The sequence below is a fragment of the Leopardus geoffroyi genome, chromosome A3 (genome assembly GCF_018350155.1).
Source record: "Leopardus geoffroyi isolate Oge1 chromosome A3, O.geoffroyi_Oge1_pat1.0, whole genome shotgun sequence".
Lineage (NCBI taxonomy): Eukaryota > Metazoa > Chordata > Mammalia > Carnivora > Felidae > Leopardus > Leopardus geoffroyi.
Window position 1 is genome coordinate 24,359,593 of NC_059336.1, and position 24,492 is coordinate 24,384,084.

Below are 24,492 nucleotides of genomic sequence, written 5' to 3' on the forward strand. Positions count from 1 at the left end.
AAGCAGAGGCTATTTTTGTTGTTGCATGCCTGAGATGGGGTAAGAGTAGAAATATACTTGCTGCTCAGTGTTTAAGAGGGTAGTAGATAGCTGGCTTTTTTTTTTTTTTTTTTAATACATAATGCATGCATGCGGTTCAGAAATAAAAACATTATAAAAAAGATATAAAGGGAAAAGTCTTGATCCCACCCTCAGCTCCCAGGATTTATTTATACCCTTCTCCCCATAACTTTTTAATATGAAAAAAAATGTTTTTAATACAAAAAAGTTGAAAGAATAATAGTGATCATAGTTTGCTATATTTGCATCATCTGTTTACCTACCTATCTTTACTGAATACTTTGAAAATAAGTTGCAGACATTATGACATTTTATCCCTAAATACTTTGGCATGCATCTCCTAAGAATAAGGGCATTTACTATACAATCACAAATAACATTACTACACCCAAGATGTTTTTAAAAATGCCCTGATATCTTCTGTTACTTCACATTCAGTTTTTCCCAACTGTCTTAATAATTTTATGGCTGTTTTCTTCAAAGCAGGTCTAAGTAACGTTTATGAATTGCATTTGGTGGTCATATTTGTAAAGTCTTTTAATTGAGAACTGTGTCTTCCCCCTATCTCTTCCCTTAAGATTTTGGGTTTTGAAGAGACCAGATCAATTTTGTTGTAGCAAGCCACACATTCTAGATCTGATTATTTCTTCATGTAGTCAAATACTTCTTCATGTATTTGTTCTTTTTGCTCTATCTCCTGAATTTTCTATAAAGGAGATATTACTTTTAAAGACTTTTTAGACCTAGGCTAGGCATTTTTACTAATAATCATCATAGATGATGACTGGTGTTTCAGGTAAAATCACATCAGAAGACATAAATAAAAGGTCTCACTGTAATTGTTACTGGATTTGATCACCAGGTAAAGCTGGTGAATGTCATATCTTTCCACTCTAAAGATACTCGTTTTCTCTTTGCAATTAGAAAGTAATCTGTGGAATAATCCGTTTGCACCATGGGAGTCTTCTGTTCCCCAGCAGTTTTCACCAGATGGTTTTTAGCATTCTTTGATCATCCTTGCCTGAATCACTTACTTCATTGGAGGTTGCACAATGGTGATTTCAAAAATTCTTTCCTTCTGCATTTATTAACTAGCATTCTGATGTAAAGGAGAGCTTTCCCTCTTTACCAAGGATGAATGCTTCTTAAAAGACAAAGTAAATTTCTTGCTTCATTCTTTTTTCTTTAATTATCAATCTTCAGAGTAAGGAATTGATGTCATAGTTACACCTAATAGTGACTTTCTGAGTAATTTTTTTACTCTCTGAGCTATTATTTACTCTTAGCTATTATTATATATTTATGGATTTCTATTTATTCATGGTATTTTAATCAATTTTAGTCATTAATTCTTTTTGATACTTAAATTGTCTCAAATTTGCCAGTAGAAACCCCTTAAACTGGCTCCTGGGTCCTTGTGACTTTGCTCCCTATTTGTGTGAGTGCTTCCTTGCCCTCCTCTGGTACAACATATTTGGTTTTTTTTTTTTTGTTTGTTTGTTTGTTTTTATTTTTTTTAAGTTTACCTTGAAGCTAATAATTTTTACTGTTTTGTGGGGTTTTTTGTATTTCCTTCTAGAGGTTTTTTTTGTTTGTGTTTTTTTGTTTTGTTTTGTATTTTGTTTTTTTTTTTTTTGTCAGAGGGAGTGCGAGTGGGGAAGAGGCAGAGGGAGAAGAAAACAGAGAGACAATCGTAAGTAGGCTCCGCGCTGACAGTGTGTAGCCTGATGCAGAGCTGTCTCATAAACTGTGAGATTATGAGCCCAAATCAAGAGTCAGATGCTTAACCATCTGAGCCACTCAGGCACCCCTAGAGTATTTTTTTTTTTTTTTTAATTTTTTTTTTCAACATTTATTTATTTTTGGGACAGAGAGAGACAGAGCATGAACGGGGGAGGGGCAGAGAGAGAGGGAGACACAGAATTGGAAACAGGCTCCAGGCTCTGAGCCATCAGCCCAGAGCCTGACGCGGGGCTCGAACTCACAGACCGCGAGATCGTGACCTGGCTGAAGTCGGACGCTTAACTGACTGCGCCACCCAGGCGCCCCTAGAGTATTTTATTTTTAATACTAACATATATAAAATATTCTTCTCCTCTTTCCCCACTAAAAGTAGCATCCTGTAGTCAATGTTTTATTCCTTGTTTTTTCCACATCAGTGCATAGAGAGCATCCATATTCTTGCTGCCTTTCCTTTTTATTAGATGTACTATAATTTAATCAGTCTCTGTTGATGGACATTTTGGTAGTTTCCTATCTTGCTCTTGCAAAAATGCTTTTATGGAATAACCTTGTATATGTGTCATCTAGTAAGGGAGCAGGTTTAGCTGTAGGATCGGTGCAGTCAAATGCTCTACCACTGAGCTGTACCCTCTCTTACAGGATCACCAACCAGAAGTGAGATTGCTGGGTTAATGGTATATGTAATTGTAATTTTGACAGATAATGCCTACTTGCTGATGTTAGACAACCACTAGCAATGAGTGAGAATGTCTGTTTTCCTATAGCCTTGCCAAGAGAGTGCATTATTATATTTTTGGATTTTCACTAATCTGATGAGTGAAAAAAATGTTTTCTTATGTGTGAAGTTTAACATTTTTTATATGTTTAAAGTTCATTTGTATTTCCTTTTCTTTGAATTTTATGATCATATTCTGTGCCCATTTTTGGACACAACACTTTGTCTAAATTGCTGTTCTCTTTATAATACCTATATATGCATACACATATATATACACAAACCTGTTTTTTTCTATAGTATGTTTATATATGGGAAATTTGCTCTTTCATTGTCAATATTTTTTCTTTGTCATTTTGTTTGTTGTTTGTTTGTTGGGTTTTTGTTTTAGCTTTACTTATGGTATTTTTTGCCTTGCAGAATTCTTTGATTTTTATGTATTCAAATTTACCCATTTTTTTAATGGCTTTGGATTTTATGTCATAGTTAAAAAATCTTTACCCAGTCCAAGAGTATAAAAATTTCTTCTGTACTTTCTTCTAATACTTGTAGGGTTTCATTTGTTGTATTGAAGTTTTGGATCCATTTGGAATTTATCTTGATGTGAGGTATAGCTCTAAGTTTATTTTTTCCCTAGGTGGCTACCTAGTCCCATTTAATGAAAAATCTGTTTTCCCCCACCTTTATGAGATACTAAAATTCTACATCCATTTTGATCACTTTTGGGGATTTTAGTCTTCCATTGGTCTCCCATCCGTTTATATGCCAGTACTCACAGTTTTAGTTACTGAGGCATTATGTTTTGATATCTGGTAGGACTTGTCCCTTTCCCTACTCTTATTTTTCAGAGGTTTTTTTTTTTTTACTCTTTTTATTTCCATGTGAACTATAAAGTCAGCTTTTCCATTTTAAAAAAGTTAGAATTTTTCTTAATGTTTTATTTCATTTTTGAGAGAGGGAGAGAGTGCAAGCAGAGGAAGGGGGGGGGGGTGGCGGTGAGACACAGAATCCAAGCAGACTCCAGGCTTTGACAGAGCCCGACAAAGGACTCCAACCCACAAACCGTGAGATCAAGACCTGAGCCGGAGTCAGACACTTAACCAACTGAGCCACCCAGGCACCCCAAGAAGTTAGCATGTTTTAATAGGGTTGTTAGATTCTAAATTAGGGAGAATTGATGTTTATGAGTCTTTTTTCCTCTCTCTCTCTCTCTCTCTCTTTTTGAGAGAGAGAGCACGAGCTGGGGAGGGGCAGAGAGAGAAGGAGAGAATCTTAAACAGGCTTCATACTCAGCATGGCACCCAACACGGGGTTTGATCTCACAACCGTGAGATCCTGACCTGAGCTGAAATCAAGAGTCAAATGCTTAACCGACTGAGCCACCCAGGCACCCTGTGAGTCTTTTTGTCTAAGAATGTGGTGTGTCATTCCATTTGTTCAAGTCTGTTTTGTATTTGGATCCTTTATTAGTGTATTTAAAATTTCATCTTGTAACTCTACATTTTCTTTTTAGTTCAGTCCTAAATATTTTGTCCTTTTTGGGGCTATTATAAATTAAATTTTTCCCCACATATTGATGATTGATTGCCTATGTAATAAAGCTGTTGTTTTCTGTATATTTTGTACCATTCTACTTTGCTGAATCTCTTATTTTTGCTGTTTTCTTGGTTGATTTTTCAAGATGTGCAAGAATACAATTATATCATCTGCTGATAGTGATAGTTTTACATTCTTCCCAATTTTTTACTATTATTAGTCTTGTTTAATTTCACTGACTTTATATACCTATGATAGAGTGTTTAATAATATTTAGTAGATATCTGCCCTCTTCCCAACTTTTCCCCATTAAGCAAGCTGCTGACTTTAAGCCAAAAAAAGATACATTTTGTCATGTTAAGGAAGTGTTTATATATTTTATTTTTTTTGAGAAGTGTTAAATTTTGTCAAATGACTTTAAGTATCTGTGGAGATGATCATATGACTTCTTCCCTTAGTTTCCTCATAGTGAGCCTTGCTTGTATTCCTAGACCAAACTCTACTTAATTATGATGCATTCTTCTTCATCTAATGTACTGTTGTATTCTATTTAAAATTTGATTTAGAATCTTGCATCAATATAAGAGAGATTATAGCTTTCTGCCTGCAGTGTGTATTAGCTTTTGATATTCATGCTATATTTGCTTCATAAAAAGATTTGGAAAGTTTGCTTTCTTTTTGTATGTTCTGGAACAGTTTCAGATCATTAGACTTACCTGTTCTCTAAAGGGTTAATGTTTCCATTAAATTTGTGTGTGATGCTTTTGGGAGGCATTATCATATTTATATAGGTAGAGTGAACAAAAGCTTGAACAAAATAGTCTCTATGGTCCTTTTAATTTCCTTTGTTTCTGTGGCTATTTCCTTCTTATTTCTTATTTTATGTATTTGGACTTTCTCCCTTTAGTAGATTAACTAGTGGTTTATTTTATTGGTTTTTCTTCCAATGTACCAATTTTTGGATTTATTTATTCTGTTTTTCTGGGTTTTGTTTTGTTTTGTTTTGTTTTGTTTTGTTTTTAGAGAGAGCGCAAGCAGGGGAGGGTCAGAGGGAGAGGGAGAAGCTCAAGCAGACTCCACCCCCAGCATAGAGCCCACCGTGGGGCTGGATCTCATGACCTTGAGATCATGATCTGAGCACAAGTCAAGAGTCAGATGCTTAACCAACTGAACCACCCAGGCGCCCCTCTTTTTCTGTTTGTTTGTTTTTTTTTTATTAATTTCTCCTTTTATCTGTATTAATTCCTTCATTTTGATTTCTTTCAGTTCATCTTACAGGTTTTTTTCCTGACTTTTTGAGTCAGACATTTAACTCCTTCCTTTCTTTTCTTCTTTCTTTCTTTTCTTTCTTTTTCCTGATGTAGGTATTTATCGCTGTGAATTTTCTTCTTTACTGGTTTGGCTGTATTCTTTAGGTTCTAATATGTAGCATTTTCCTTATTTTGGCATTCTCTAGAAATTTTGCAATATTGATTTCTTTTTTAACCCAACTCCAAGGGTTTTGTTGTTGTTTTAAGGTGAAAAGGCCTTTGTTTCTTGATTTTATTTTAAATGTATAATTTCAGTACATTGTACTGAATCAGAGTATTATTCTACTGTTACTTTTTGGATTTATAGAGTTTTTTTTTCTTTTTTAAATTCCAGTATAGAGTGTTATATTTGTTTCAAGTGTACAGTGTAGTGGTTCAACAATTCCATGTATTGCTCAGTGCTCATCAGGGTAAGTGTACTGTTAATCCCATTCACTATAGAGATTTTCTTTATGGCCTTTTTAAAAAATGTTTTTTTTTTTTTTTTTTTTAATTTTTTTTCAACGTTTATTTTTTTATTTTTGGGACAGAGAGAGACAGAGCATGAACGGGGGAGGGGCAGAGAGAGGGAGACACAGAATCGGAAACAGGCTCCAGGCTCTGAGCCATCAGCCCAGAGCCCGACGCAGGGCTCGAACTCACGGACCGCGAGATCGTGACCTGGCTGAAGTCGGACGCTTAACCGACTGCGCCACCCAGGCGCCCTAAAAATGTTTATTTATTTTTAAGAGAGAGAGTGTGCAGGCTGGGGAGGGGCAGAGAGAGAGACAAAGAATCCCAAGTGGGCTTGCCACTGTCAGCGCAGAACCCAGCACAGGACTCAAACCCACGAACCAAACTGAAATCATGACCTGAGCCAAAATCAAGAATTGGACGCTTAACAGATTGAGCCACCCAGGCATCCCTCTTGATGGCCTTTCTTAAGGTCATTTTTTGTTAATGTTCCATGGAGTTTTGAAAAAATAGCTTAGACTTAAATTAAAAAATAATTAAGGAGCATAGTTCTTTCCCTAAGAATTATTTATTAATGTCTAGTATATATATCCATTTAAAAATTTGAAATTATAAAATCAATATTTGACAATAATGTAAAACCATAACAGCCAAGTTAAAGACATTGTAGACTGATATCTTTTCTTTTTAAAATTTTCTTACTGTTTATTTATTTTTGAAAGCGAGAGAGCAAGCAAGCCAGGGAAGGGCAGAGAGAGAAGGAGACACAGAATCTGAAGCAGGCTCCAGGTTCTGAGCTGTCAGCACAGAGCCCAATGCGGAGCTCGAACCCTCGAACTGTGAGATCATGCCCTGGGCTAAATTCTGACTCTTAACCAACTGAGCCACCCCAGCGCCCCAGACTGATACTACCTTATTAAAGTGGGAATATTTTTCTGAAGCATGCCAAAATTAGACACTTTACATGCAAAATTTCTATGTGTACCATAAATAATACTTAGAAAAACTGAAAATTTAATGAAAAATAAAATAAAATTATATATAAAGTAGGAAAAAAGCTTAAATCTATACTTTATGAAGTTTATTTAAAAATTTTTTTTAATGTTTATTCATTTTTGAGAGAGATAGAGCACAAGTGGGGGAGAATCAGAGAGAGAAGGAGACACCGAATCCAAAGCAGGCTCCGGGCTCTGAGCTGTTGCACAGAACCCAATGCGGGGCTCGAACCTATAAACGGTGAGATCATGACCCGAGCTGAAGTTGGACACTTAACCCGCTGAGCCACCCAGGCACCCCATATACTTTATGAAGTTTAAAATGAGTTTTGAAATTATGTTAGAATAAGCAGGTCTTATATTTAGTGTGTGTAGAAAATATTTTGGTTTTGGCTCCAAGTATCTGCAAACAGTGTGGCATGATGATGTTAATTCATTTTAATTTGACAGGTTTAAAAATGGAGGTAAAGGGAGGAGGTCTCTAAGGCTTAGGGTCCCAGTTTCATGATTCTTTTTTTTTTTTTTTAATTTTTAAAAAATTTTATGTTTTTTTATTTTATTTTTGGGAGAGAGAGAGCGCACACGTGCATGAATGGGGAAGGGGCAGAGAGAGAGGGAGACACAGAATCCAAAGCAGACTCCAGGCCTCGTGCTGTCAGCACAGAGCCCGATGCGGGGCTTGAACCCACAAACCACGAGATCATGACCTGAGCTGAAGTTGGATGCTTAACCGACTGAGCCACCCAGGTGCCCCCCCTCCTCCCCCAGTTTCATGATTCTTAAGCAAAGGCAGTATATGTCCTGGAGTTTGCTTCTATACTCTTTGAAATGTTTGTTGAATAGTGGTTTAATCTCAGAAAAAAGATATTCTTTGTAGACTTAATGAAAACTCTATTTTAACATTCTCTAAAGACGTCTAAGTTGATTGGTAACTTGTATTTGCATTGGCTTCTGTTATAAAGATGTCACCTCTGTAATTTCTAATTTCTATATGATACTGCAACTTTCTCTTTGTCTCTCTTTTTTAGAATTTTTATTTGGCTGCTGCCTTTTGAAATACAGGCCCTAAAAATGCCAGCTTGTTTGGACTTAGAAGATGACCTGAATAAATGATAAAAAAATAAAGACATTTTGGTGAGTGAAATCTTTTGTGAAAGAGTGGTTAAGGCTCAACTTAATTCCAAGCAATGGAATGACTCTACTAAAGTTACGTAGCAAATTAAAAAACTTTCCTTTATCATCTAGCATTTTGTCAAAGGAGAAGATGGTCCTTCAGCCAGTTATCGAAGGTATCAGTATATTTAATGAAGCCCCAAATTCACTAAGTTTGAGTGCCTTCTGTTCCTCTGGGGTTGAGAACTTGATCTATTTTTTTCTTTCTCTTCGAGAGTCCACATACCTCTTAGGAGGCACATCATAACATTTAAATGCATTTCAAATATCTGGTCTATTCCAGCACTGTACCAAACCCAGCATAGTTCACTCACACCTAGCATTGTACTAGTCAATCATGGGAGTTGTAGAAATTGAAAATTGGTGACTGGGCCTTATGCAGCTACAGTGTGTTTCATTTGGCATACAGAGTATTTTTATTTTCCAAAAATGTAAACCTATTTTAAAATCTGGAGATTTCACTGAATATATGGATTTTAGCCTTTTCTTAAAATTCAGAACATCTGCCCAACTCCTCCCATCCTTCCAAAAAGAAAGTAATAAGCTGGAGCAGAGGATAGTAGCTGCTTAGCATAGATGGGTATGTGAGTTTCCTGTTACCCAAATCATTCATACAGTGTGTGTAAATACACTTAATATCCAGTGTTCTTCTCTTATTTTATCTGCCTAACCGCTATGAGTATGTAAGTTTGTGGTTTCTGATGCAGATCATAGTGTCTTGTCTTTTCAAATGGCAGCCAAGCTGATACTCTGAATAACCTGTAACAATCTTCTACCCATTATTCAGCTACCTGCACCAGTCCCTTCTGTTCATATGTAAATGTAAATCTGGTGCATATTAACTGGCTATATATATAATATGTAAGGTGGGGCGCCTGGGTGGCGCAGTCGGTTAAGCGTCCGACTTCAGCCAGGTCACGATCTCGCGGTCCGTGAGTTCGAGCCCCGCGTCAGGCTCTGGGCTGATGGCTCAGAGCCTGGAGCCTGTTTCCGATTCTGTGTCTCCCTCTCTCTCTGCCCCTCCCCTGTTCATGCTCTGTCTCTCTCTGTCCCCCAAAAAATAAATAAACGTTGAAAAAAAATTAAAAAAAAAATAATATGTAAGGTATATAAATTTATGTATTCATAAATAATATAAATTTATATATTTACAAATATATATGTTTAAATATATTTATTTATTTTTAACCCTATTGTGATTTGGAAGATGTTCATAAGTAAGCTTCTAAGCCTTCCTGATGTCTGTGGAGTTTTACCTTGGAGCAGCACTATGTTGCTGGTATGCTTGCTTTTTTCTTCCTTTGTTTTTTTTTAAGCTTTTTATTATGAACAATTTCAAACATTTTATAAAATTATGCTATAAACAAAAGTATAATAAGCACCTGTATACTAATCACCTATATTTAACCATTATTAAAATTTTGTCATATTTGCCTAATCTATTTTTCTCTCAATTATTTTAAAGTAAATTATAAGCATCCTGATGTTTTACCCCTGAATGCTTCAGTATGCATCTCTTAGACAGAACATTGCCCTATATAACCATAACACCATTGTTATCACACCTAACAAAATTAGTGGTAGTTCACTAATTATCCTAAAAATGTGCTTTACATCTTTTTTCCAAACCAAGACCTAATAAAGGACCATACACTGCATTTGATTTTTAAAAAAATTTTTAAAAGCTCTTTTAATGTAGAATAGTTTCACCCATCTCTTTCTTCCTTCATTACAACTGACTTACTGAAGAGGCCAACCCAGTTATGCTGTAGAAATCCTACACTCTAGATTTGTCTGAATATTTCCTCATGATGTTATTTAAGTTATACCTCTGTCTCCTGTATAAAGATTTTATTATATTCAGGTTAAACATTTTTGGCACATTTCACATAATGTTTTTTTATTAAATTTTTTTTTTTTTCAACGTTTATTTATTTTTGGGACAGAGAGAGACAGAGTATGAACGGGGGAGGGGCAGAGAGAGAGGGAGACACAGAATCGGAAACAGGCTCCAGGCTCTGAGCCATCAGCCCAGAGCCTGACGCGGGGCTCGAACTCACGGACCGCAAGATCGTGACCTGGCTGAAGTCGGACGCTTAACCGACTGCGCCACCCAGGCGCCCCAACATAATGTTTTATCCTTATTAATGATCCTTTTCTGAATTTTCTGAATTTTATCAACAATCACAAAATTGTGATTTTTCCAATGATATCATTCTTTTTACATTTAAGTTGGCTTTCTTCTTAAAAAAGAGCTTTCCTTTATCAACTGGAGCTATTTAGTTATCCTGAAATATTACCCTTAAATGATTTAGTTTGGAAATCTATTTCCAAAAGTAGAATAAATAATATGCTTGCTCTTTAAATTCTCCTGGATGTCATTTATTCTTAGGTTCTTTACAAAAGATCAAAAGAATGAAATATGGCCTTTTGTAGCAACGTGGATGGAACTGGAGAGTGTTATGCTAAGTGAAATAAGTCATACAGAGAAAGAAAATACCATATGTTTTCACTCTTATGTGGATCTTGAGAAACTTAACAGAAGACCATGGCGGAGGGGAAGGGAAAAAAAAAAAAGGTTAGGGAGTGAGCCAAAACATAAGAGACACTTAAAAACTGAGAACAAACTGAGGGTTGATGGGGGATGGGAGGGGGTGATGGTGGGTGATGGGTATTGAGGAGGGCACCTGTTGGGATGAGCACTGGGTGTTGTATGGAAACCAATTTGACAATAAATTTCATATAAAAAAAATCAAAAGAGCCCCTGTTAGAAGTGAAACCAACAGATAATCTGGAAGTTTATTATGTGGCGGGTGAGCAAATTAACTGGTGGTTAATCTTAACAAACCCAGAGGAGATAGCACATGTTTTCTTGTGATGACCATAAATGAGCAAGTGAGTCTCAAACTGGTCAGCTGTAATGATTTCTGTCTCCAAGAGCAGTCACTGAACTGCATTTCACTCAAAATTAGTTAATTGTTTTGATTATAAATCCTTTGTTAAAGACTAGATTTTAAGTGGACGTTATGTCAATGAATATGTTATCGGGAAGAAGCTTCTTTAAAAAGTTTCTGGAGAGGAGGCCAGCAATTTTTCATACTTACTTTTAATTTCTTCATTTTTTAAGCACCTGTGTAGTGCCATAGTACTTTTAAACCAGTAATTCTTGAATTTGGATTAGTTGATTTGTTTTATCTGCCAGGAGATGGTTTTCCAAATTTAGATTTGCCAGCCTTCATGACATGACCGATGACCCCTTTAGAAGACAGATTTTTAGTTGATCTCTTTCTTTCCAGTAAAAGATTTCTTTTGGAAAACACTTCTTAAATTTTAAATTCTTTTCTTGTAGTTGTTCCAACTGGGGAGTAGCTATTAAATAGCTCTAGTATTTCAGGCAGTCTCAGCAATCAGTCGTTTTCCTGATGAGTAACAGCTTTTAAGCCCTAAAGTCTTTTTCAGTCTTGTTTATTTACCTCTAAAGTTCTTTAAAATCTGTAAGGAGCAGATGGCAGTTGACTAAAGGCAATGGTATTTATAAGGGATTTTCTGAATGCTGTTGTTTCTTAACCACCCAAGTCACACTATTCCTTTGTAACAGTCACAGTACTAGAAAAGGTGCTTTGCTCAAACGTAAGTTTTTTTGTTGTCGTTTTATTGTTTTCATGTTTACTTACAACAGAGGAATTTTTCCCCCTAAGATTGCTTAAATTGGTTTTTGGAAATTCTTTGTTCTTGAAATTTAATTGACTGTTTAAAAAAGAAAAAGAGGGAATACAAACTGGTGCAGCCACTCTGGAAAACAGTATGGAGTTACCTCAAGAAACTAAAAATAGAACTACCATACGACCCAGCAATTGTACTACTAGGTGTTTATCCAAGGGATACAGGTGTGCTGTTTCGAAGGGACACATGCACCCCAATGTTTATAGCAGTACTATCAACAACTGCCAAAGTATGGAAAGAGCCCAAATGTCCATCGATGGATGAATGGATAAAGGTGTTGTATATATATACAATGGTATTGCTTGGCAGTCAAAAAGAATGAAATCTTGCCAATTACAACTAAGTGGATGGAACTGGAGGGTATTATGATGCTAAATGAAATTAGTCGGAGAAAGACAAATATCATACGACTTCATTCATATTAGGACTTTAAGATACAAAACAGATGAACATAAGGGAAAGGAAGCAAAAATAATATAACAACAGGGAGGGGGACAAAACATAAGAGACTCTTAAATGTGAAGAGAGGGTTGCTGGAAGGGTTGTGGGAGGGGGAATGGGCTAAATGGATAAGGGGCATTAAGGAATCTACTACTGAAATCATTGTTGAGCCATATGCTAACTAACTTGGATGTAAATTTAAAAATAAATAAATTATTAATTAAAAAAATAAAATAGGGGTGCCTGGGTGGCTCAGTCGGTTGAGCGTCTGACTTTGGCTCAGGTCATGATCTCACAGCTCGTGAGTTCAAGCCCTGCATCGGGCTCTGTGCTGACAGCTCAGAGCCTGGAGCCTGCTTTGGATTCTGTGTCTCCCTCTCTCTCTGCCCCTAACCCACTCTCATTCTCTCTCTGTCTCTCTCAAAAATAAATAAACATTGGGGCGCCTGGGTGGCGCAGTCGGTTGAGCGTCCGACTTCAGCCAGGTTGCGATCTCGCGGTCCGTGAGTTCGAGCCCCACATCGGGCTCTGGGCTGATGGCTCAGAGCCTGGAGCCTGTTTCCGATTCTGTGTCTCCCTCTCTCTCTGCCCCTCCCCCGTTCATGCTCTGTCTCTCTCTGTCCCAAAAATAAATAAACGTTGAAAAAAAAAATTTTTTTTAAATAAATAAACATTAAAAAAAAAAATAGAAGTCTTAAAATACACACCCTTCTATTAATTAGAATAACAAAGAACCAAAATTCAGAACTTGGGATAAACATGTATTTGAAATTAGATGGAAGGAGATTTACTAAAAGAGTAGAATTTTTAGTAGTAGACTAAACAGAAATTTCACTGAATGAGAGATCTAATTTGTAATTTCCTTTTTCCCTCATTGTAAAAGCTGCCAACAGGAAAAACAAACTGTTCAGAATAAATGGAGTAGGGGAACCTGTTTGCATCTATGTATCATGACTTTGATATCTAAAAGGCTGAAATGAGTGGAAAGAATATGAATATTAATACAAGTTCCCTGAACTAGATAATAGTTATTAGAATGAATAACTGAATCTAAGTGCTATATTTTATAAGTTTTCTATATTCTATCCTGTAAGTTTTCCATTTTTTTAATATCTGACAATTATATCCATTATCCATAATCTGACAATTATAAAAGTCCAGTTTTAAAGACTTTTGTTCCGGTTCTGCCTCATGGAATGGTAAAGTAGTAGTATTTTTTGTTTTTGTGCACTTTTAAATCATCCGATAACCTGATTATTCAATTGATCATATTTTAAATATTTTAGATAAATTTGCCTTAAAATTAAGTTATTTATTCTACAACTGACACAAAAGATTAAAATTGTGATTTAAATTTGCTATATGAGGGGCGCCTGGGTGGCGCAGTCGGTTAAGCGTCCGACTTCAGCCAGGTCACGATCTCGCGGTCCGTGAGTTCGAGCCCCGCGTCAGGCTCTGGGCTGATGGCTCAGAGCCTGGAGCCTGTTTCCGATTCTGTGTCTCCCTCTCTCTCTGCCCCTCCCCCGTTCATGCTCTGTCTCTCTCTGTCCCAAAAATAAATAAACGTTGAAAAAATAAATAAATAAATAAATTTGCTATATGAGTATCCACTTTGTTAGAAAAATGTATAAAGTTGGGGGGTATTTTATATACTCCAACATAATCTTAGGAATGAGAAGTAAGGTATGTAGATGCTTAATGTGTATTTTCTGTTTTATTATTATTATTGATGTAGATATGTTGGACTTCCATCTTTAACATGGGCAAATAAAACCATATAGTATTTTGCTTTTACCAGAGTTTTACAACATGATAGCTTATCGAATTAGTGATATACTGCCAAAATAGTTTTAGAAATCACCCTATAAAAACCCAACAACTCTATCCTATACCTAAGCCAGTAGATCAGTTTGTAGGCATCTCTTTGCAGAACTGATATGCTAGTGTGAATTTGAGGTAAAATATTTAGTATTTAGGAAAGAATAAAAAACGATTCTTGCATGGGACACCTGGGTGGCTCAGTCGCTTAAGTGTCTGACTTCGGCTCAGGTCATGATCTCATGGTTCATGGGTTCGAGCATCCGGCTCTGTGCTGACAGCTCAGAGCCTGGAGCTTGCTTCGGATTCTGTGTCTTCCTCTCTCTCTGCCCCCTCCCTGGCTCACACTCTGCCTCATCTCTCTCTCTCTCTCTTAAAAATAAATAATAAAACATTAAAAACAAATTTAAAAAAATGATTATTGCTTGTAAATCCAAAATGAAATGTCAAAGAAGAAGTAACTCAATAAAAGTATGTTATATTTAAACATTAAAAAAAAAGAAAAGTTAAATAGTTTTTAAAAGTTGATAATTTTTTTCCATTTATACTGGTATTATAACCTATTACAGCATATTTAGCTTTGCGTGTCCCTAAATGACTTGTAGCATATTTGGAAAATAGGAAAAGAAAATTTACCAGCCTAGTACAATCACTGTTTGCATTTTAGTGAATTTATTTTCAGCCCTTTTTTTCTTATCTATCTTTAAAAAAAACACATAGTTGTAATTCTATAAGGAATGTTTTTAAATTAGAAGAGTTGTGTGAGGTTCTTATGTATCCATGTCATTCTGGCTTAACACAGATGCTAAAAAATGAATGTTCACTCACTTTTGGGTTAAGAAGTGATCTTCAGTCCCAACGCTAATGGAGAAAATGGCCACATGGTGTGATTGTTAATACATGTATTCTTTGATAGACAGCGTAACTGAAAATAACAGATAATGTGACTTCTCTAGATCTAAAAGTTGAAAAGTAATTTAGTTCTGTCCTGGACACAGTTCTTTCTTTCTATAAACATGTGTTAACTACTTATTTTCCTTTCCTAAAAGTATTTAAAAATGTTTTATTGTTTTGTTTCTAAATTATTATTTTTAGCCATATAACTATTAATAATGCCTTAAAAGTTATTTTATTTATTTTTTAAAGTTTATTTATTTTTGAGAGAGAGAGTGCATGCACACAAGCAGGGGAGGGGCAGAGAGAGAGGGAGACGCAGAACCTGATGTGGGGCTTGAACCCATGAACCATGAGATCATAACCAGAACTGAAGTCAGACGCTTAACCGACAGCCACCAAGGTGCCCCTAAAGTTATTTTAAAGGGTCCTCAAGACTTTAGGATTTTAGATAGTCCTCCAGATGTTTTTAGTTGGGTCAAGCTTTGCTTTGCAGGTTAGAAAAAGAGAATAGCTTTAGAAACCTTGGCTCCTCTGAAACTTTTGTCAGAACAGGAATAAGGGGAGTATTGGAGAGCCCTTTGCTCTGTGGGGTCAAAGGCTTATATAAATTAATTTTCAAAATATAACTTGTTTTATTTTCTTGTGATTGCTTGTTCCCTCCTCCCTGTATTCTAGGTAGCCTGACATAATAGACATAAACATTATAATATAATAAAAGGAACTTTATTTAAAACTGGTGAATTTTTATTTCAAGTATGTTTAAGAACTAATTATTATAGACTATCTTAGTTTATCCTCTCTGTAATTTCTTAATGTTTATAGTGTGCTTTCTTATTACTTGGGAAATAAATTATAGTTTTTACAGACCAATGGATTATACATTGTTGATTGTATAATTATGCATTGTAATACCCTTTTTGTATCTTCTCTTTTCAAAGGTTTGCTTATTCTCCATTTGGCATATGCTACTGGAATAATATTCACCATGGTTTTGGATGACCTTCCAAACTTAGAAGACATCTATACTTCCTTGTGTTCATCATCAGTGGAAGACTCAGAGATGGATTTTGATTCTGGACTAGAAGATGATGACACAAAAAGTGATAGTATTTTGGAGGATTCCACAATATTTGTGGCCTTCAAAGGAAATATAGGTGATAAAGACTTCAAATGGAAATTGGACACAATATTGGAGAATGTGCCCAATTTGTTACACATGGGTAATTTATTTATTATTTAATTATTTTTAAAATTATTTTAGTTTAATTATTTTTTCTTTTTCTTTTTTTTGGGGGGGGGGGAGAGTGAGCACATGCCAGTGGGGGAGGGGCGGAAAGAGAAAGAGAGAAAGAGAATATGTTAAGCAGGCTTAGTGCGGTGGCTCAATCTCAAAACTGTGAGGTCATGACCTGGGCCGAAATCAAGAGTCGGATGCTTAATCTACTGAACCACCCCGGTGCCCCTCTTCTTGTTACTTTTTTAAAAAAATGTTTGCTCTTCTGTGATTGTCTTGAGTTTTACGAAGTAAAACTTTGCCATACTGGATTGAAAGGCTGATTTTAAGTGCAGAATTGGAATTTTAGAATTTTTTTTTTATGGAGGTATAGTGGACATATAACATTACATTAGTTTCAGGTGTATAACTTACCATTCCATATTTGTATATATTGTGAAATGATCACCCACCACAATCTAGTTAACATCTGTCACCATACATAGTGACAGTTTTGTTGTGACGAGAACTTTTTTTTTTTAATGTTTTTATTTATTTTTGAAAGAGCGCAAACAGGGGAGGGGCAGAGAGAGAGGAGGACAGAGGATCTGAAGCAGGCTCTGCACTGACAGCAGAGAGCCCAGCGAGGGTCTTGAACTCACGAACCATGAGTTTATGACCTGAGCTAAAGTCAGACACCTAACCGACTGAGCCACCCAGATGCCCCTGCAATGAGAACTTTTAAGATATACTCTCTTAGCAACTTGCAAATATGCCATAGAGTATTACTAACTATGGTTACTTGCTGTATGTTATATCCCTGTGACAATAACTGGAACTTGTATCTTTTGTCCCCCTTTACCCATTTCACCTCCACCCCCACTCCCTGTCCTGTCCCCTGTCAGCTACCAGTCTGTTCCCTGTATCTATGAGCTTGGTGTTTTTGGTTTTGTTTTGTCTTGTTTTTTAAGATTCCACATGTCTGTGAGATCATACAGTATTTGTCTTCCTCTGGCTACTTAATTCACTTTAGCATAATGCCCTCAAGGTCCATCCATGTTTCTTATAAATGGCAATATTCTTTTTTATGGCTGAATAACGCTCCATTATATGTATATGTATATATATATATATATATATATATATATATATATATATATACACACACACACACATATATATGTGTGTACATATATATGTGTATATATATATATATATACGTGTACATATATATATATGTACATACGTATGTATATACATACCATGTTTTTTTTGTTCATTCATGCATTCATACATCTGTGGACACTTAAGTTGTTACCATGTCGTTGTTCTTTAAATAATGCTGCAGTGAACATGGGGGTGCAGATAATCTTTTTGAGTCAGTGTTTTTGTTTTCAGATAAACATTCAGAAGTGGAATTGCTAGATCATATGGTAGTTTTATATTTAATTTTTGAGGAACCTCCATATGTTTTCCACAGTGGCTGCATCAGTTTATATTCTCACTAACAGTGCATAAGTGTTCCTCTTTCTCTACGTCCTTGCCAACACTTGTTATTTTTTGTTTTGTTAATAATAGCCATTGTAAAATTTTTAAAATATTTATTTATTTTTGAGAGAGAGAGACACACACACAGAATGGAAGCAGGGGAGGGCAGAGAGAGAGGGAGACACAGAATCTGAAGCACACTCCAAGCTGTCAGCACAGAGTGCAATGCAGGGTCAAACTCATGAACTGTGAGATTGTGACCTGAGCTGAAGTTGGATGCTTAACCAACTGAGCTACCCAGGTACCCCAGTAATAGCCATTCTAACAGGTGTGAGGTGATATCTCATTGTGGTTTTGATTTGCATTCCCCTAATGATTAGTGACATTGAGCACCTTTTATGTACCTGTTGGCCATCTGTATGTCTTCTTTAGAAAAAAGTCTGTTTAGATCTTCTGCCCATTTTTTAATTGAGATTGTTTGGAATTTTATAATCAAGGTGTATGAGTTCTTTAGATATTCCTTATCAGATACATGATTTGCAAATATTTTATCACATTCAATATGTTGCCTTTTCATTTTGTTGATGGTTTCCTTTGCTGTGCAGAAGGTTTTTAGTTTGATATAGTTCCGCTTGTTTGTTTTTGTTGCCTTTGCTTTTTGTGTCACATTGAAAAAAATCATTGCCAAGACCAATGTTAAGGAGCTTACCACCTGTTTTCTTCTAGGAGTTTTATGGTTTCAGGTCTTACATTAAGTCTTTAATCCATTTTGAGTTAACTTTTGTGTATGGTGTAAGATAGTAATCCAGTTTCATTCCTTTGCATATGGCTGTCTGGTTTTCCCAGCATCATTTATTGAAGAGACTGTCCTTTCCCCATTGTGTTTTCTTGGCTCCTCTGTTGTAAATTAATTGACCATGTACGTGTGGGTTTATTTCTGGGCTCTCTGTTCTGTTCCATTGATCTATGTGTTTTTATGCCAATACCATACTGTTATGATTACTATAGCTCTGATTTTTTTTTTTTTAATGTTTATTTTTGAGAGAGACAGAGACCATGCGAGTGGGTTAGGGGCAGAGAGAGAGGGAGACACAGAATCCAAAGCAGGCTCCAGGCTCTGAACCCCAGCACAGAGCCCAATGTGGGGCTTGAACCCACGGACTGTGAGATCATGACCCGAACTGAAGTTGGATGCTTAACCAGCTAAACCACCCAGGGGCCCTGTAGACTATACCTTTTGCTTCTACTCCCTCCTCTCCCACTCACTCAGACTCAGGAGCTGTGAGATCATGACCTGAGCTGAAGTTGGATGCTCAACCAGTTGAGCCACCCAGGTGCCCCCCCTTTTTTTTTTTAATTTTTTTATAGCTTTGTAATACAGCTTGGAATCAGAGAGCTAGAATTTTTTTAATGTTTATTTTATTATTTTTTTTAAAGAGAGAATTAAAAATTTTTTTTAATGTTTATTTTTGAGACAGAGGGAGACCAAGTATGAGTGGGGGAGGGGCAGACAGAGAGGGAGACACAGAATCTGAAACAGGCTCCAGGCTCTGAGCTGTCCACACAGAGCCCGATGCGGGGCTTGAACCCACGAACCATGAGGTTATGACCTGAGCCAAAGTCGGATGCTTAACCGACTGAGCCATCCCGGTGCCCCTTAAATGTTTATTTGTGAAAGAAAGAGTATGTGCACGTGAGTAGGAGAGGGGTAGAGAAAGAGGGAGAGAGAGAATCCCAAGCTGACAGCAGAGAGACCCAGTGTGGGGCTTGAACTCACAAACCATGAGATGATGACCTGAGCCAAAATCAAGAGTCAGATGCTTTAACCCACTGAGCCCCCCACGTGCCCCTAGAATTTTTTCTTTTAATAGAAATGCTGTTGTGTTTCTTTTAAGTACATGGAGAAACTGAACATAATAAGGTATTGTTTAACATAGTAATCCTTAAATTATCTGCTCTAGTAGGTAGGAGTAATTCTCAAGACCCAATTTTATTTCTTGTTTTTAACTCTCTGGTCTTTAGTTTCCTTACTTGCAAAATGAAGAGGTTAGACTGGATCTTAAAGGCCCCTAAAAGCTTAGAAAAATCTTACTTCATGGTTCTACTTAAAATGTACTTGAAATTTGCCTTCCTGAATTTTATTTATTATTATTATTTTATTTTATTTTATTTATTTTTTTTTTTTCAACGTTTATTTATTTTTGGGACAGAGAGAGACAGAGCATGAACGGGGGAGGGGCAGAGAGAGAGGGAGACACAGAATCGGAAACAGGCTCCAGGCTCCGAGCCATCAGCCCAGAGCCCGACGCAGGGCTCGAACTCACGGACCGCGAGATTGTGACCTGGCTGAAGTCGGACTCTTAACCGACTGCGCCACCCAGGCGCCCCTTATTATTTTTTAATGTTCACTTTTGAGAGAGAGACAGAAGGCAAGATGGGGAGGGGCAGAGAGAGGGAGACAGAGAATCTGAAGCCGGCTCCAGACTCTGAGCTGTCAACACAGGGCCCCAAATGCAGGGCTCAAACCCATAAACCGGGAGATAATGACCTGAGCTGAAGTCAGATACTTAACCGACTGAGCCACCCAGGTGCCCCTTGTCTTCCTAAATTTTAGTTCAGGCTGCCAACTGGCAACCTGTTGGATCTAGCCTGCAACCATGTGTTATGGCTCTACTTTAGTTTTGTTTGTTTTGATGTTTGAATTTCATAGCCAATGCTTTAAAAATTGAAATATTTTGCATACAAATCCAGATTTTGGATTTAACTCTAAAAATGGAAAGATTTGATAACATTGAACTCTCTCCTTGTCCCAGGCAGTGCTGAGGAGCAGCTGCTATTGAGGGCAGGCCCTCATCTCAGATAGTTCCCATCTGGCCTCTTCATACACTTGGATTACCTGTCTAGGTCTTGTAGGCATTTGTGTTTTTGAAACTTGGTTAGAGGTTCTACATCATTTTTGGTTAGCACAGTTATCTAATCTCATCAGACATAGTACAAAGCCTAGATCTTACTAATTTTTTTAGGCTTGGTGGGTTTTTTTTGGTTTTTTTTTTTGAGATTTGATGTCATTTTCTCAAGGGCTTTTTTTTTTTATACCATGTAAAGAATACTATTAGAGAATTTTATATGTTAAACTTGCAGTTATTAACATCATTGTCACTCTAGTCTTATTCACAATATATTACAAGAGCCTTTCCAGGTTAGAGCAGCATACATGAAATTAAATTTTTATAGTCCCAATATATCATATTACACAGAGATAAGAGTGTCAATGAGCACGAAAGTGTTTATTGCTCTTAATAATTACCCCCATTTTTTCTTGTTTGAGATTGCTGAATCAGGGGTGCCTGGCTGGCTCAGTTGGTAGAGCATGCAACTTTTTTTTTTTAATTTTTTAAAATGTTTATTTATTTTTGAGAGAGACAGACAGAGCACAAGCAGGGGAGGGGTGGAGAGAGAGGGAGACACAGAATCTGAAGCAGCTCTAGGCTCTGAGCGGTCAGCACAGAGCCCCATGTGGGGCTCAAACTCAAACTGTAGATCATGACCTTAGCCAAAGTCAGACACTTAACTGACTGAGCCATTCAGACGCCCTTAGAGCATGCAACTCTTAATCTCCAAGTCATAAGTTAATCCCCTACTTTGGGTGTAGAACTTACATTAAAAAATTAAAATAAAAAAATAAAATAAAATAAAAAAAATAAAATATGGATGGATAGCTGAATCAGTTTCTTTATGGCTTTCAAATAAATTGCCAAACCTAGATTTATGGTGTTATCAGATTGTATTCTTGGTCCACAAGTATTTTAAGTCAAATGTCAAGTATGATGGAAGTTAAAAAAACTTTTGATAAATATAACCATGTTATAAACAGGATTTTTCTACACCCATATCATAAATAGATAATACCATAAGCAATTTTGATGTATGTCTAGACTTTGAATGAGATTCTGGTACTCTTTCGATTGGGCATATATACTCTGGAACTAGGATCCCTCGCTTCCTACCTTTTGCTTTTTGGAGGCATAAGTGTCATGGAAAGGAAATTGACCTGAGAATCAGAGCTGGGTGTTAGTCCCATCTCTGGTGCTGCTAGGTGACCACAGGATTCTAGGCAGATCACTTAGCCTTTCTTGGCCTCAGCTTCCTCACATGTAAAATAGACTTGGACTAAATATTGCCTAATCTTTTCTTAAGTTCTATAATTGTATTATCTTACTGCGGTTAGCAAGTGGTCTTTTATATCCACATTAGAACAAGTGAACTCCATGTCTGGATAGATTAACTTTCAATGTGTAGTGGTTTTGGAGGTGGAAGGGGCTTTAGGCAACATGTAGGCACTTTATCTATAGATATATCTGATTTTGACAACACATATGCCCATATGACCCATTTTCTTGATACTGGAACGCATAAATAGAGGATACCAAAGACTTAATTTAGCCAAGTTCATAACAAAAGGGAAAATTATTTTGCCTGGGGTTATTGAGAAAAAAATTTTTTTATGAGTTAACTGGGCCTGGGATTTGTTTTTCATCTGTAAAACAACAATTACAAACAACATTTAACCTCCTCAGTTAAACTTTTGTACCTTCTTTTAAAAACATGTCCTGAAGTTTGCATTGACTTTTCAGACTTGCTGAAATGCAGGGTTTTCATATCCTAACTGAAGCTTTGTTGTCAAATTATATTGTTTTTCCCTTCAGTGCGGTATGCTTCAGTGAAAATTATACTCTTATTTAAAGCAGGAAAAAATTGGGGCGCCTGGGTGGCTCAGTCGGTTAATATCCAACTTTGGCTCAGGTCGTGATCTCATGGTTTGTGAGGTCGAGCCCTGTGTCGGGCTCTGTGCTGACAGCTCGGAGCCTGGAGCCAGCTTCAGTTTCTGTGTCTCCCTCTCTCTCTGCCCCTCCCCTGCTCATGCTCTGTCTCTCTCTCTCATTAATAAATAAATGTTAAAAAAAAATGAAATTTTTTTAAAGCAGGAAAAATTTTTAAATCAAAGACAAAAAAAGCCTCCTTCTTAAATTGAAGGATTTATGGGACACTGGAAGAAATATCTTCTTCCTGTCTTTGTGAATATCTTGTACAGAGATACTCATTACTTGTTTGTTTGTTTGTTTGTTTGTTTGTTTTTAAGTAGGCTCCATGCCTAGTGTGGAGCCCAACATGGGGCTCAAACTCACAAGATCCTGAGATCATGACCTGAGCTGAGATCAGTTGGAAGCCTAACCAACTGAGCCACTCAGGTGCCCCAATACTAGTTAATATTTAAATAGGACTATGAACTGGCATAGTCTGCATACTGTATTTTTGTATTTATAGAATTTCAATGAAATTTGAGACTTAAATATTCTCATGGTGCCAGTTCACATGTATTGAATGGAATCCAGAAATAGACCTTAGTCTATTCATTTAAACTTGTCTCTCTCTTTCTCTCTCTTATAATCCTTACTCCATCTTACTGCTTTCCATGTATTTACTGCATGTGTGTATATCAGGGCCTGTGCTAGGTTTTTGGCATATATTTTCTCATTTAGTACTCACATTCTCATGAAATAGTTTTTTCATGGTTTTAAAGAAGAGAAAGGTAAGTTTCAGAAAGGTTGAATAATTTGTACATGGCCACTCAGGTGCTAAGTGCTAAAACTGGAATTAGATTTGAAGTCTGTCTAATGCCAAAGACTAAGTTCTCACAGCTACTCCAAGGCAATGCTCTGCCTTGTTCTTTTGCTTTTGGTTAGTTTTGTTTGTTCCATGTCTTCTGGTGGTTAAAAGATTACTAATATTATTCACTTTCTTTCATGACCAAGAATCCAGCAAGCTAAAGGTACAGAAGGTGGAGCCCTGGAACAGCGTGCGTGTGACATTCAACATCCCCCGGGAAGCAGCGGAGCGGCTACGGATCCTGGCTCAGAGCAACAACCAGCAGCTTCGGGATCTGGGGATTCTCTCCGTTCAGATTGAAGGTGCCTATCTGGACCCAGATCATAACAACAGTAGAATGTAGCATGATTTTCTTTGCTGCTTTGTCTGTTCCCCTCCTGTTTTAGAATGCCAAGTAACTCACGTAACCTGTACTTCCCATTGCCACACCTTAGGGTAAGGAGGGATTGAGGCTCTGTCTGGGTGATGCTTCCACATCCATAGCTTCAGACTCCATTCCCTTGGCTTATTTTGTCTATCTGTCAGATTTGGATTTTATTGGCACCCTGACCAGGAACTGATTTGTCTTTTTTTTTTTTAAGTTTGTTTATTTATTTGAAGAGAGAGAGCATCAGCAGTGGAGAGGCAGAGAGAGAGGGAGAGAGAGAGAGAATCCCAAGCAGTCTCTGCACTGTTAGCATGGAGCCCAGCACAGGGCTTGAACTCACAAAGTGTGAGATCATGACCTGAGCTGAAATCAAAGAGTCAGGTGCTTAACCAACTGAGCCACGAAGGTGCCCTTTAACTTATCTGTTGTTTAAGGAATATCTAATTTCATTTGCTTCTGTCTACCAAATAAGCTTTAGTATTTATTTCTTTAGTCATCTAACAGAGATTAGGAGGCCTTAAATAGTCCTTTTCGTAGCAGTATTCATTTTTCAAATATTTTGCCAGAATGGTCTTTTCAAAATGAAAATATGCTACACACACATACACACATACACACACACACACACACACACACACACACACAAACAAACACACACACACACAGTATCCAGCTTAAAACCCCTGCTTTGGCTTGCTGTTATTCACAGAATAAAGACCAAACTTCTTACTCTAACCTCATGGAACTTGTGTGGTCTGACCTCTACTCTACCTTTCTCATCCAATCTTAACTCATTCAACCCTCCTCCTTGCTGTCTATTCCAGCCTCTCCAGCTTTCTTTTGGTTCCTTGAATATACATTTCTTCCTCCTGCCATGGGCCCTTTGCATTTAT

At 36.9% G+C, this 24,492-nt stretch overlaps 1 protein-coding gene across 11 annotated transcripts in view; it reads left to right on the forward strand.

Annotated features, from left to right (window-relative positions):
* The window catches only part of NCOA6 (nuclear receptor coactivator 6), a 109,275-nt gene that overhangs the window by 33,501 nt on the left and 51,282 nt on the right, over positions 1-24,492 (forward strand). For all 11 annotated transcript variants that reach the window (XM_045443657.1, XM_045443660.1, XM_045443669.1 and 8 more), the window contains 3 exons: positions 7,841-7,946; positions 15,803-16,084; positions 23,379-23,534. In XM_045443657.1, coding sequence (XP_045299613.1) covers positions 15,850-16,084; positions 23,379-23,534 — 391 coding nt within the window. In that variant the 5' untranslated portion in view covers positions 7,841-7,946; positions 15,803-15,849. The remainder of the gene's footprint in view (positions 1-7,840; positions 7,947-15,802; positions 16,085-23,378; positions 23,535-24,492) is intronic.